The sequence below is a fragment of the Rana temporaria genome, chromosome 3, assembly GCF_905171775.1.
Source record: "Rana temporaria chromosome 3, aRanTem1.1, whole genome shotgun sequence".
In the NCBI taxonomy this organism is placed as follows: domain Eukaryota; kingdom Metazoa; phylum Chordata; class Amphibia; order Anura; family Ranidae; genus Rana; species Rana temporaria.
The window spans coordinates 311,753,948-311,768,620 of NC_053491.1; the positions used below are offsets into that span (position 1 = coordinate 311,753,948).

At 41.1% G+C, this 14,673-nt stretch overlaps 2 protein-coding genes across 2 annotated transcripts in view; one reads left to right on the forward strand and one right to left on the reverse strand.

Annotated features, from left to right (window-relative positions):
* The window catches only part of C1QTNF2 (C1q and TNF related 2), a 73,413-nt gene extending 63,261 nt beyond the window's left edge, over positions 1 to 10,152 (forward strand). Inside the window, exon 3 of the mRNA XM_040344805.1 lies at positions 9,233 to 10,152. Within this exon, the coding sequence (XP_040200739.1) occupies positions 9,233 to 9,888 (656 nt within the window). The 3' untranslated portion in view covers positions 9,889 to 10,152. The remainder of the gene's footprint in view (positions 1 to 9,232) is intronic.
* A 3,369-nt stretch (positions 10,153 to 13,521) lies between these two features.
* The window catches only part of SRA1 (steroid receptor RNA activator 1), a 65,078-nt gene continuing 63,926 nt past the window's right edge, over positions 13,522 to 14,673 (reverse strand). The window contains exon 5 of the mRNA XM_040344806.1: positions 13,522 to 13,810. Within this exon, the coding sequence (XP_040200740.1) occupies positions 13,614 to 13,810 (197 nt within the window). The 3' untranslated portion in view covers positions 13,522 to 13,613. The remainder of the gene's footprint in view (positions 13,811 to 14,673) is intronic.

The window sequence follows — 14,673 nt, forward strand, 5'->3', positions numbered from 1 at the left end:
GGGTGGGGAGTCTGGACGGGGTTGTAAGGTCTCGAACGGACAGAACATCCTCTTAGGGGGTTACCCATACGTAGATATGGTTGCTTATATGTTATTCGTGGGGTTAAGTATATGGTCCTTTTGTCTTTTGCTTTTTTTTATTTTTTTTATTTTTTTCCCCGTTTTTTTGTGTGGGGTTTTTTTTTTTTGCTGTCTCTCTCGCCCGCCCGCCGCCGGTCCTGTTACAGGGCCTGTCCGCTCTTATTTCCCTCGGCCTACCGTCCCCTTCCCTCTATTTGGGGGGCTGGGGCTGGTGGGAGGAGGGAATAGAGTTTAGGGGGTAAGGACTAAAAAGATAAAGATGTCAGATAAAATGAAAATTATATCATATAATACAAGGGGTCTCTGTTCAGGTTGTAAGAGGGGGCGTCTCTGGCATGAACTGCGCCATCTTGGGGCGGAAATTGTTCTTCTACAGGAGACGCACTTCGTGGAAGGGTCGATCCCCCGTATGCCCCTTTTTGTATACAATCAGTGGTTCCATGCTCCTTCGCCTATTTCTGGGGCAAGAGGGGTTACAATGGGAATACATAAACAATGCCCTTTGGTACCTATAGAAGTACAAAAGGACCCGGAAGGGCGATATCTTTTTGTGAAAGGAAAAATCCAGGGCCAGTGTTATACTATAGCAACGATTTATGCCCCAAATAGTCAAACGGTTAAGTTTTTAATTAAAACCCTAGATAGGTTGGAGAAATTCAGAGAAGGTCTGTTGATCTTGGGGGGAGACTTTAATATTACTATGGACCCGAGTTTAGATACCTCATCTGGGAAAACTTTTTTGTCAAAAAAAGCGCTAAGATGTGTTAAAAAGCGTCTACGTTCCCTACATTTGGTCGACAGCTGGAGGGTATTACATGAGCGGGATAGAGATTACAGCTATTTCTCCAAAACACATAATATGTATTCAAGGATCGATATGTTAATGATCGACCAATATTATTTGAGTCTGGTGGACTTTGCGACTATTGAGTCGATCACCATATCGGATCATGCACCGATAAGTTTAGGGATGAGACCAGCTTTGGTTGGGAGTAGGGAAAGAACTTGGAGATTGAATGAAGCGATATTGGACGATAAGCAAAATGTAGAATCCTTAACTGGCAAGTTGACCTCATATTTTGAGATGAATACGTCAGAAGAGGTGTCGGACCAGGTGGTCTGGGAGGCCCATAAGGCGGTAATGAGAGGGGAGTTAATTTCAATGGGATCACGTATTAAAAGAGATAGACAGAAGGAACTGACAACTCTTTTAGAGGAGATACATAAAATAGAAATTAAACATAAGACCCATTTAAAGCCAGGAGATGCGCAAAATTTAGAGAAGCTTCGGGCAGATCTCAAACAGCTTCTGGATCGAAAAACTCAGAATAAAAATAGATATTTTGCCCATCGCTTTTATGAGCAGGGAAATAAGAGCGGGAGGTTAATGGCCAGACAACTGAAGAAACAACAGGAGGCGCGTCATGTACATACAATAAAGGTAGGGAGTAAACAGATAGTAGATTCTCAAGCGATAGCAGCTGAATTCCATCGGTTCTATACTTCTTTATACAATCTAGATCCAAGTGTGGGGGAGGCAGACGGGGGGGGGGCAGGAGGAAGGGATTCGGGAATATTTAAAGGCCTCGGGACTACAAGCAATACCAACAGCAGCCCTGGAGGAAATGGAAAAACCCATCTCCATAGAGGAGCTAGAGAGAGTGATACAGGAGGCAGCGCAGGGCAAAAGTCCAGGACCAGATGGATTTATTAATACGTATTATAAAAAGTTCTCCTCTATAATCCTGACCCCCCTCTGTAGGTATCTCAACTCGGTGTCGATCTTGAGTCCATTATCGCCAGATGCTTTAACTGCTTATGTGACTGTCCTCCCGAAAGCGGGGAAGGATCCGCAGTGCTGTGCTAGTTACAGGCCCATCTCCCTCTTGAACTCCGATGTTAAGTTCCTATCTAAAATTCTAGCTTTGAGGCTACAGGATCACATTGTTAAGCTGATCCATCCGGACCAGACAGGATTTATGAAAGGCCGAGAGGCCAGAGATAATACAATAAGAGCCCTCCATGTGTTACACTGGATACATAAAGGCCCAAATCAAACTCCGGCAGTTGTGATCTCAATGGACGCTGAAAAGGCCTTTGATAGGGTGGGGTGGGGATTTATGGTCGGAGTTCTGAGGGAGATGGGCCTGAGGGAAAGAATGATGGGATGGGTGATGGCATTGTATGCAGAACCCAGAGCAAGGGTTAAAGTCAACGGGAGACTATCAGATTACTTTGAAATAAAAAACGGGACTAGGCAGGGGTGCCCACTGTCCCCATTACTATTCGCTATGGTATTGGAACCTTTTTTGTGTATGATTAGAGGGAATAGGGGGATCAAAGGGATAGTTATAGGATCGATGGAACACAAGATATCTGCATATGCGGATGACTTGTTGCTATATCTTTCTTCACCTCAAGAGTCTCTGACGGAATTGATGAGAGAGATAGACAGGTTTGGCTGCATTTCCAACTTTAAAATAAATATAGAGAAATCGATGCTGATGCCGAATCGACTGCCTGCGGGGATGAAGAATAAGCTGCAAAGATCCTTCCCCTTTGTATGGCGTTCAGACTCTATATTTTACCTGGGAACACATATAGCCCCAGATGTTAAACGTTTATATGAGTTGAATTATATACCCCTGCTCTCGTCAATACTAAGAGATTTACAGAGATGGAGAAGTTATACACTGACCTGGTTTGGGAGAGTAAGTGCCCTTAAAATGAGTATAATTCCAAGGCTTATCTATGTCCTGTATGCCATCCCTATAGCTCTCCCACAAATATTTTTTAAACAAATAAAGAAAGCTTTTAGGACTTTTGTCTGGGGGGATAAACATCCCAGGCTGGCATATGATATTTTGAAAAGATCAAAGAAGGAAGGAGGAGTAGGACTCCCAGACATGGTACTTTACTATAGAGCCATGGCCCTGGTTCGTATTATGAACTGGAGACATGACTCAAAAGGTAAAATATGGGTTTCCCTGGAGAAAACACTGGCAGGAAGGGATCTGGCGGGAGCACCCTGGATCCCGACCGTATATAGGGGGTTATCGGAATATGTGTCACCATTAACTACAACAACGTTATCTATCTGGGATAGAATGAATAAGTCGGGAAAGTTTGCCCCTCCAATATCGCCTATTACTCCTTTGGAGGGATTTCCATGGTTCCCTCCTGGGGAAGAGAAGGGTAGTTTTGAGGGGTGGGGAGGAAATTGTTCAGAGGTGGCCCCATTTGGGGAACTGCTCCCCTTAAGGGAGTTGGTACAAAAGCAGGGGGAGGTATCAATGAGGGAATGGAAATACCGGCAGTTGACAGACCTGTTTAATAAATGGAAACACCAAATTAGATCAGTAAATACCATGACTACTTTTGAGGAGTGGTGTGTTAACCGCTTGGAACCAGGCCATATGTTATCTCGGATGCACAGAATGGTCCAGAGTGCCCAAGATAAGACAATCCCATATTACATGCGTGAATGGGAAAGGGAGTTGGGCCTTAAATTTACAGTGGAACAATCAAATAGGTTGATGGAAATAACACACCGGTCCTCAATAAGTTCATATATACAGGAGATGTCGTATAAGTTTCTGACTAGATGGTACCATACACCGACCCGTCTGGCTCAGATCTACCCATTAATGAATGCCAACTGCTGGAGGGGGTGCAATCAAAGAGGGTCATTTCTTCATATATGGTGGCAGTGTCCCAGGATCAGGAGATTTTGGGAGGAGATATCCCCGTGGATAAAGAAACTGACATTAAGACCTATTGAGCAATCCCCATTGCATTTCCTGTTTCATGGAATGCCAGCATCCATAAAGTTCTACAAAAGAAGTGTTACACCACACCTATTAAATGCAGCGAAGGCACTGATACCTAGATACTGGAAACAACCTAAAGTCCCCAATATAGTGGAATGGAAAATCGAGGTAGAGAGGATAATGGAGGCAGAGAGATGGGTATACATGGTCAAGGACCAACAGGACAAATTTAAGGATATATGGGCAGGGTGGATATATTACTCTCCTGAAGTAGGGAAGGATTAGTTTGGGGCGGAGAGGCTAGGAGGCGGGTGGGGGGGAGTGGTGAGACGGCGAATAATCTTTTTTCCTTTTTTTTTTTTTATTTATTTGTTTGGTTTTTTTTTTTTTTTTTCTGTCTCCCTACCCTGCGGGCACCGGAGGGGGAGGAGGGGGGAGGGGGGAGGCGCGGCCCCCCCCCCTCCTATTTTTTCACCCTTTTTTTTTTCCCCTCCTCTTTTTCACAGCACTAATTTGGATCACTAAAGAGGAGGAAATAAATAATCAACTAAATCACATAGGAGGATAAGTATAGAGGCTCCCCTTAAGGAATTTTATTTGGGAGTCATAAGAATGGGAACGGGGGTGTTAAAGGAAGGTTATAGTCACAAAAGAAAGACCACTAATAAGGGAAAGGAGAAGAACACACCCAATATTGTTTTTTTTTTATTTATTTATTCATTTATTTACTTATTTTTTTTTCCTCTCCTCTTTTTTGAGGTGGGTATGAAACTTCTCCCCTTCGCATGGTAGGGGGGGGGGAGATAAGGTGATGGGGAGTTAATGAGGCACGAAACAAAGGAAACAATTTTTTTTTTTTTTTCTCTCACTAAAGTCACGAAATTAAGGACTATTAAGCCCTGCACAAATACCTTTGCTTTTTTTTCTTTTATTATTAGGGTGGTATTGAGCTCCTCCTTTTTGTGCCATAGGGAGGTCATAAGGTGATGGGGTCTAAGGGGTCACGAGGGAGGGGGGGGGGTCTCGTCTCTCCTTTCTCCTCCTCTTTCTCTCTCTCCCTGGCGTCCCTCCCACCTCTTGTAGGTGGGGAGTGGGACGGGGGATTGGAGGAGAGGGAGGGGGAGGCCGAGGGTGCCCATGGGGGGGATAATGTAATGTATGAAAGTAATTTTTTTTTTTTTTTTTTTTTGTTTGTTGTTTTGTTATGGTGATTTGTTTATTGTATGTGATGTAATTTGGAAAATAAAGAAAATAAGTAATTATAAAAAAATTGAATGCATCACGATAGCGTGTGATAAACATGCAGCAATCCGTGTATATGTGTGTCCTAAAGAAAAACTAGTTTAAAAAAAGTAATAATAATATATTGCTATAAAATTAGGTTAAAAGGAGAGAGAAATGTCTGACACTCACTCCCCTCATTATAGTACGGATTGAAGTACTCCATCACTTGTGGCAGAAAGTGACCTATAAGGAACAGAAACCTGGTGCACAGTCCACTTGATTTTAAGGCCAAATTAAAGGCCCACACATCAAGTAGCGCACAAAAAAATACGAGGCCAGAAAAAGAAAAGAGAAAAAATTATTAAAAAAGACAAGAATTCTGAAAAAGTAGAGGAATAATAATCTCAAAAGGTAAAGACAACATTCATCTACATGCCCATTAGAGAGGAGGTTCCTTAGTAAGAGAGTTATCCAGGCTTGAAATGGCCTGGATACACTGTACGTACATATACTCCGTACGCGTTGAATGTAGACATTGATGTCAATGCGTTCATTGACAACAGTTAGGACACTTACAGTTATATATGTGTTTTTAAAATTATTTGACATATCTAATTGTTGTGAACCAGGCTTGAGATCCGGGACATCAGGACAATATTGATTTTTTCAAAATAAATTTTTAATATCGTTCACAATGTAGATGAATGTTGTCTTTACCTTTTGAGATTATTATTCCTCTACTCTTTCAGAATTCTTGTCTTTTTTAATAATTTTTTCTCTTTTCGGCCTCGTAATTTTTTGTGCGCTACTTAATGTGTGGGCCTTTAATTTGGCCTTAAAATCAACCTAATTTTATAGCAATATATTATTATTACTTTTTTTAAACTAGTTTTTCTTTAGGACACACATATACACGGATTGCTGCATGTTTATCACACGCTATCGTGATGCATTCAATTAACGTGTAGTATTGATATTAGAATGAGCGCTTTTTGTTAGGCGCCATTTATATTTATGCGTGTCCTAATGTGCGATATTATGGAGGGGTTTTGTAGTACAGACAGACTATCGATTTATTCAGATCCGTCTGTCAGGTCTAAATAATTTTTAGCCTTTTCCTGTTTTCGTTTCTTTTTGCCTTAATGTTAAGCGCTGGTGTTGTCTCTTTTAATTGAATTTTTTTAGGATTAAGTAGCACTAGCCCAGAACTATTTTTTTATAGTTAGACACATTTAGGGCAAGGATCCCCTTTTAAAGATGGCGGATTCGCGTCCACGATCCCCGGATGTCAGGACTGGGCGGTCCAATGGATGCTGAAATTGCATAATTAGTGGCGAGTCAGCACGCCGCTCGTGCCCCTGGAAGAAGTCATCTCTTTGACTAAACGGCGTAGGGAGGAGTGGCGTGCTGACGTCACCACTGTTTACCAACGACCATCCGGAAGGACGGGCGGAATATTTGAGCCGGCCGGCTTTACACAAACTACAAACGCTACTTATCAATGGACATGTGAGTGCATCTTTGTTTTAATGCTATTAAATTGTTTTACCGTACAATACTGCTCTATGATGGCTATTTTGTTTCACTCCCGGGTTTGAATCTGTGCGGGGAGACCTGGCAAGTCACCATCAAGTGTTTTTCTTATGTGGAGAAGTACATCAGAGGAGCTGTAACAAAGAGCTTGGCATAGAGCCACATGCGCAATTGATCTTTAGAGATCCACGGGAGTCGGTAAGCGGATTAGATTTTATTAGAGGTGGAGGTGCCTTGCGTTCCGCTGTCTGACACTGCTCCCCGGACTGTCTTGAACACATTTTGGGTGCATCTGTAATTCATCTGGGATATCCACAGGAGTTGCAGCTGTGAATGTCACGACCTTTTGGACTATCTATTCACTTTATTTTGCACTTTTTCATTCTTTTTTGTACTATATGCACATTGAGTACACTATTTTTTGTATACATATTTGTGAACTAGCCTTTATGTCACAAATTGGCTGGTTATACAATTTTGTTCACATTGCTTTATTTCTACAAGCAGCGCAGCTTACTCCTTTTTATTCTTGACTATACCTAATTATTATACAACAATTTAATCTCAAATGGAATAAGAAATACCTAGAGTAAGATATACATTCAACCAAATCACAAAAGTGACAACAGGCTAAACATTTTTTTTTTTTTTACATGTGTAGTGTTCACCTTTGCAGGGGCTGCTGGAAAAAGTTCTTACCTGTTCAGAGGCTGACAGGCCCAGGTACCAGTTCAAGAACACACTAATTAAACACAGGCTTTAGTCTAGGGGTGTCTTTTTGAAGATTTACTACAGTACTTGAACACAAGTGTCTAGAGGGACGAGGGTACAGGATACTCCAAAACACACACAGGCATTAGATGACAGATTCTCAAGCAAAATCCTTCTGTAGCAGCCTTTTTTCCTATTAGGGGAGTGGCGTTCGGCCGTGGATCCTGAGCACGATATGGTTTTCATGACGATGGACGTGTTTATTAGAGGACTGGGTGACTCACGTTGGCTCCACCCCGCAGATGAAGTTTCTGTTAATGTAATGTGTATGGGGGAGGAGCCACGTTCTGATGTCACCAGCTGCCGTCCTGGGTCTCTTACACCACACATCTGCTCTGAAAATGCGCTTTTACTTAAACCCTTTGTGAGAAGCCATTTTTATAACTGAATAAAGATTTTAAAACTAGTTATCAGTGAGCACTTGGATTTGTTTTTGTCTCACCATTCACACCCCTGGGAATATCGATTAGAGATCTTTGAACCCTGCCTAGATGCTGTTGACCATCTGTTAGTTCAGTGGTCCATAACCTGAGATGAGCGAAGAGAGTGTTCTGGAAGTGGAGGGTTTATCACTATTGCTTCTGGATCTGTGATGTCCCGTGGAATCTTTCAGTGCTTGCTGGGACTGTTCGTTGTCCTCCTTTTTCTGGATTATCATTGGACTTTTATAATAATATTTCTGAGATGTATTAAGATTTACATGCTCAGCACTTTAATAATAATGTCTTTATGGAAGAGCGGCAAAAAGAAAGCCATTGTTGAAAGAAAGCCATAAGATACCCCGTTTGCAGTTTGCAAGAAGCCATGTGGGGGACACCTCAAACACGTGGAAGTTGCTCTGGTCAGGGGAGACCAAAATTTAACTTTTTGCCTAAAAGCATGTGTGGTGGAACTACCACTGCACATCACCATTACACACCATCCACACTGTAAAACATGGTGGTGGCAGCATCATGTTGTAGGGATGCTTTTCTTGAGCAGGGACAGGGAAGCTGGTCAGAGTTAAGTGGAAGATGGATGGAGCCAAATACAGGGCAATCTTAGAAGAAAACCTGGAGTCTACAAAAAGACTTGAAACTGGGGTGGAGGTTCACCTTCCTGCAGGACCACGACCCTAAACATACAGCCAGAGCTACAATGGAATGGTTTATTCATGTATTATAATGGCCCAGCCAAGGTCCTGACCTAAATCCAATTGAAAATATGTGGTAAGACTTGAAAATTGCTGTTCAACATTCCAATCTGAAAAAGCTTGATCGATTTTGCAAAAGAATGGGCAAAAATTTCACTCTCTAGATGTGCAGAGCTGGTAGAGACATACCCAAAAAGACTTGCAGCTGTAACTGCAGCAAAAGATGGTTCTACAAAGTATTGAATCAGGGGGGCTGAATACATATGCACACCACACTTTTCAGATATTTATTTTGAAAATCATTTATCATTTTCCTTCCACTTCACAAGTATGTGCCACTTTGTGTTGGTCTATTCCAGGGATATGCAATTAGCGGACCTCCAGATGTTGCAAAACTACAATTCCCATCATGCCTCTGCCTCTGGATGTCATGCTTGTGGCTGTCAGAGTCTTGCTATGCCTCATGGGACTTGTAGTTCTGCAACAGCTGGAGGTCCGCCAATTGCATATCCCTGGTCTATTCTATCACATAAAATACATTTACATTTTTGGTTGTAACATGAAAAAAATTAATTTCAGTTTTAAGTTTGCTTTCTGCAACTACTCTTCTTTCAATGAGAAAAATAAACCAGTAATCTGAACAGGGGCACCAATAATAATGCTAAGCTCTAAGCAATTGTAATACTATACAATAAAAACAGTAATCATCTGTGTTTTGCAGGTACTCCTGGTAGATTTGGAAATCCAGGAAAACAGGGTGGTAAGGGTAAGCAGGGAGCCATTGGACGAGCTGGCCCACGAGGTCCAAAAGGTATTCGAGGTGATCCTGGGACAGCGGGGGAAACCGGAAATAAGGGACCAAAAGGAAAGAAAGGTGATACAGGGATGCCTGGACCATGTACTTGCGGCTCAAAAAAAGCAAAGTCAGCATTTTCTGTTGCCGTCACAAAAAGTTACCCCAGAGAACGGCTACCTATTAAGTTTGATAAAGTTCTTATGAATGAAGGAGGACACTACAATTCCACTAGTGGGAAATACATATGTAGCATACCCGGTACTTATTTCTTCACATACGACATCACCCTGGCAAACAAGCACTTGGCTATAGGACTAGTTCACAATGGCCAATACAAAATCAAGACTTTTGATGCCAACACTGGGAACCATGACATAGCATCAGGGTCTACCATTCTTCCTTTGAAAGCTGGAGATGAAGTATGGCTACAGATTTTTTACTCTGAACAGAATGGACTTTTTTATGATCCATACTGGACAGACAGTTTATTTACAGGTTTCCTAATTTATCCAGAACAAGAATATCTTGATGAAAAGAAGGATAATAAGAACATGATAAAGGAAACCGCAGGTGTGAGCTGAACTGCACAGAATAGGCAGTCTTGCCAATGCAAATGTATTTTTGATTTTCTGTAAAGAAACCAGGAGTTGTAAACTTTATGTTGGTAGAAACATGTAGCAGTCAAGCTGTTTTTAAGTGTCCAGTATGCTCAAGTTAAACAACAGTTAGTACTATGTGAAAGGCCATTTTTATCTATAAGTGACAAGAAAAGTGAAGTTTCATTTACAAGTTAGCAATAAGTAAATTTAAAATTCCTTTAAAATAAATTGTAAATGTGAATATCATATTGTTAACTTCTCTCTGTACACTTGTTCATATTTAACCACTTAAGACCCGGACCAATATGCAGGTAAAGGACCAGGCCCCTTTTTGCGATTCGGCACTGCGTCGCTTTAACTGATAATTGCGCGGTCGTGCGACGTGGCTCCCAAACTAAATTGGCGTCCTTTTTTCCCCACAAATAGAGATTTCTTTTGGTGGTATTTGATCACCTTATTTTTTTGCGCTATAAACAAAAATAGAGCAACAATTTTGAAAAAAAAAAATGCAATATTTTTTACTTTTTGCCATAATAAATATCCCCCAAAAATATATAAAAAAAACATTTTTCCTCAGTATAGGCCGATACGTATTCTTCTACATATGTTTTGTAAAAAAAAAAAAAAACGCAAAAAGGGTTTATCGATTGGTTTGCCCAAAATTTATAGCGTTTTATAAAATAAGGGATAGTTTTATTGCATTTTTGTTAATATTTATTTTTTTACTACTAATGGCGGCGATCAGCGATTTTTTTTGTGACTGCGACATTATGGTGGACACATCGGAAAATTTTGACTCATTTTTGGGACCATTGTCATTTTCACAGCAAAAAGTGCTAAAAAATGCATTGTTTATTGTGAAAATGACAATTGCAGTTTGGGAGTTAACCACTAGGGGGCGCTGACTGGGTTAAGTGTGACCTCATATGTGTTTCTAACTGTAGGGGGCGGGGCTGGACGTATGACATCATTGATTGCCTTTCCCTATATCAGGGAACAGACGATCAATGACAGCGCCACTGTGAAGAACGGGGAAGAAACCGTTTCTTTAGCTCCAGGGACCGATCGCGGGACTCCGGCGGTGAACAGGTCCGTGGGTCCCGCGGCCATGGTCACGGAGCTTCGGACAGGCTCGCGGGCGCGCGCCTGCGACCCACAGCTGGGCATTTATCACGTAGAGGTACGTATATCGGCGTTAGGCGGTCCTTAAAGGGTCACTAAAGGAATCATTTTTTTTTAGCTAAATAGCTTCCTTTACCTTACTGCAGTCCTGGTTTCATGTCCTCATTGTTCGTTTTTGCTCTGATGTTGCTGTAATTCTTTTCTGTTCTGGACACTTCCTGGTTGTCTGTTTCCTGATGACCACAGTACTGGGAGTTTCTAGTTTCATGTTCCAAACCATCACTGCTCTATGGCTCTGTATAGCACAGAGGCAGGATAACATGAAACTAGATGCAAAAACAAAACTAAAAAACTACAGGTACATTATATGATTGATTTTTATCTATTTTTAATCGTTTTTAAAAGGAATCAGTTAACTATTATACCCTGTCTCTATACCCTGTAAACAGTCATTTCATTACAAAAATAAATAAATAAATCCTTTACACCTCCTTTAAGTGGTTAAAGTGTATGTAAACCCTAGCAATGAACTTATTAAGCCGAAAGTGTACTCTCAGCCTCGGACATAATCTTTATCAGCTTGCATTGTTCCCAGCTCTCTATGGACTACAGACCACCCACTTGTCATGTTATGAAGAGGAAAGGGGGATTTGTTTTGTAGTCCTGTCCTAAGATGACAACGCTGCTCCTCAAGAGATACAGTATGCCGAGTTACTTCTGTCACCCTAGAACACAAAGAGGGAGATTTACTAAAACTGGCGACCAAGAATCTGGTGCAGCTACTAGGTTTTAGGGTACATTCACATTGGAGGCGAGTTGGAAATGATGAGAGTTCCACTTACCAGTCATTGAAGGAGGACTGCACTAAGGTAAAGGAAGCTATTTAGGAATATTTTTTTACCTTTACAACCCCTTTAAGTAAGGTCATGGATTAGAGCATTTAGTTTAGGTTTTTAAGGGGGGGGGGGGGGGTGAAGCTCATTTCTGTGGAAAGTTAAAATTCGACTTGAAGTAAGGCCTCCCCTACACTGCAAGATTTAAATGCTCCAATATGTCTAAGGCACAGAGAAGAGCACTTACTTACTCCTCTGCTCCCCTTGCAGCTAGTGCTCGCCTCTACTTTCCCATGTTCCAGCTGTGGACTGTTTCTCAGCATCCCTAGGTCCAATGCAGTGCTATGGGCTTTGTATTGTACTTGGTGACATCAGAGGACCTGTGTCAGCAGGAGCATAGGGAAGAAAAAACTGTGGAGACCAGTCTAGCAGTATATGAGGGAGCATGCAGGAGCCAAGCATCAAGTAAGTACAACTGCTTTTTTCCAGTCTCCTAGACCTAATCACTTACGGGGACAACATCACCGAAAGGTGAATATTTACTTCTCAATTATAAATAAGTACTACTTGCTTTCATTTATTTTTGTTAGACCCCTTCACACTGAGGCAATTTTCAGGCATTTTAGCACTAAAAATAGTGCCTGTAAAGCAACTTAATACTGCCTCTCATGCCTCCCCAGTGTAAAAGACAGAGTGCTTTCACACGCTTGCGCGACGGGAAACAAAAGTACTGCAAGCAGCATCTTTGGGGCGGTGTAGGAGCACTGTATACATCGCTCCTACACTGCCCCTGCCCATTGGAATGAATGGACAGCGTTTTGGAAGCACGGCAACACGGGTGCTTTTAACCCCCTTCTTCAGCTGCTAGCGGGGGTTATTAAAAGCATCCCGCTAGCGGCCGAAAAGTGCTGCTTAAACAGCGGTAAAGCGACGCTAAAACTAGCGGTGCTTTACCACTAACGAACCCGCCGCCCCAGTGTGAAAGGGGGTCCAAGTTTTTATATTCTTGTTGCTGTGTTTACCTTTGATGTGAGAAAGTGACTGAAGCGATTATGATGCCATTTGTAGACCATTTAAATGTCTGATGAAAAAATATTTGAACTGCAGCATACTATGAAAGCAATTCTGCTTGTGACCAGCTTAAATTAATTTGTATGAACTGGAAATATTTTTTAACTTTATGTACAGTACATAAATATTACTATACTATGGTTCAAATTATAACAAAATTTATTAAAAAATACCAGATGGTCATATTCATTCAATAAATTATACCAATTTCAGTGTAATCATTTAATTAAAGGCTTGGTGTTAATTAAAAAAAGAAAAAAAAAAAAAAAGATTAACAGTCAGTTAATAATCTTGCATAAAAATGCATAACTGCAAGCTCTATCAGTTTCCTCTTCATAGCCCCAACATAGACACTTTGCAATTTTTTTTATGTCAGCAGCCGTCTAGGCAATGTTAAAGAGCACTGTGAAGGAAGCCATTGTGGAAGATGAGCAAGACAGCCTCGGTTATTCACAAATCCTGTTTAAATGATAATCTGCATAGTTGTTAATATTGACTCAGTCCTCAAATGGCTGCCATCACAAAATGTGAACAATGCCACTAAACAAAAGTATCCCCTTAATCCAGAATAAAAACCCGACCAGAAAAGTGCCATAAAAACATAGTTATTATTTACTGAAAAAGTCATTTGATACTGTTGGCAGACTGCATAGAAATATGACCATGTACTAAAATGGCATCCTATGTGTCCTGTTGGACACTGTCAGTGCCCTCTGTTACAGTCTCATCTTTTGCAGGCATCTCCTCACACGGTAAATTTTTTGCTTCAGCAATTAAACGTTTCACTCCCACCATCCACTGGCTCACTTCATTTACATGATCTACCATCAGGGATCTGTGGATTTCATCGGCAGAATTCCAATTGTGACTTTTCAACTCTGAAAAAAAAAAAATAACAGTTACTATAGGTACCTTTATTCTTCAGTTACCCATTGCTACCCTCTGAAATGAATAGCAGATTAGAAGGAAATGCTTCACCACACTCCAGTTTGCCTAGGTATTTCAGGGACAGGACAGCTACTCTTTTTTTATGATGCCTTTTATAAATTTTTGCATATATTATGGCCCAGATTCTCAAAGGGCTTATGACGGCGCAGCGCTATGTACGCCGTCGTAAGTCCTAATCTGGGCCGTCGTATCTATGCGACTGATTCTTAGAATCAGTTACGCATAGATATGCATTCGATCCGACAGGCGTAAGGCTCTTACACCGTCGGATCTTGACTGCAATTTTTTTTTTGGCCGCTAGGTGGCGTTTCCGTTGTTTTCCCCGTCGAGTATGCAAATTAGCTAGATACGCGAATTCCCGAACGTACGCGTGGCCGACGCAGTAAATTGACGACGTTTACGTTAGGTTTTCCCGGCGTAAAGTTGCCCCTGCTATATGAGGGGGCAACCAATGTTAAGTATGGCCATCGTTCCCGCGTCAAAATTTATACATTTACGTTGTTTGCGTAAGTCGTCCGTGAATGGGGCTGGACGCCATTTACGTTCACGTCAAAACCAATGACGTCCTTGCGACGTCATTTGGAGCAATGCACCCTGGGATATTTTACGGACGGCGCATGCGCAGAATTACTCCACTCTACGAGAATCTGGGCCTATGTGTGTATAATATATTAGATAGAATATATATATATATATATATATATATATATATATATATATATATATATATATATATATATATATATATATATATATATATATATATATATATATATATATATATATATATATA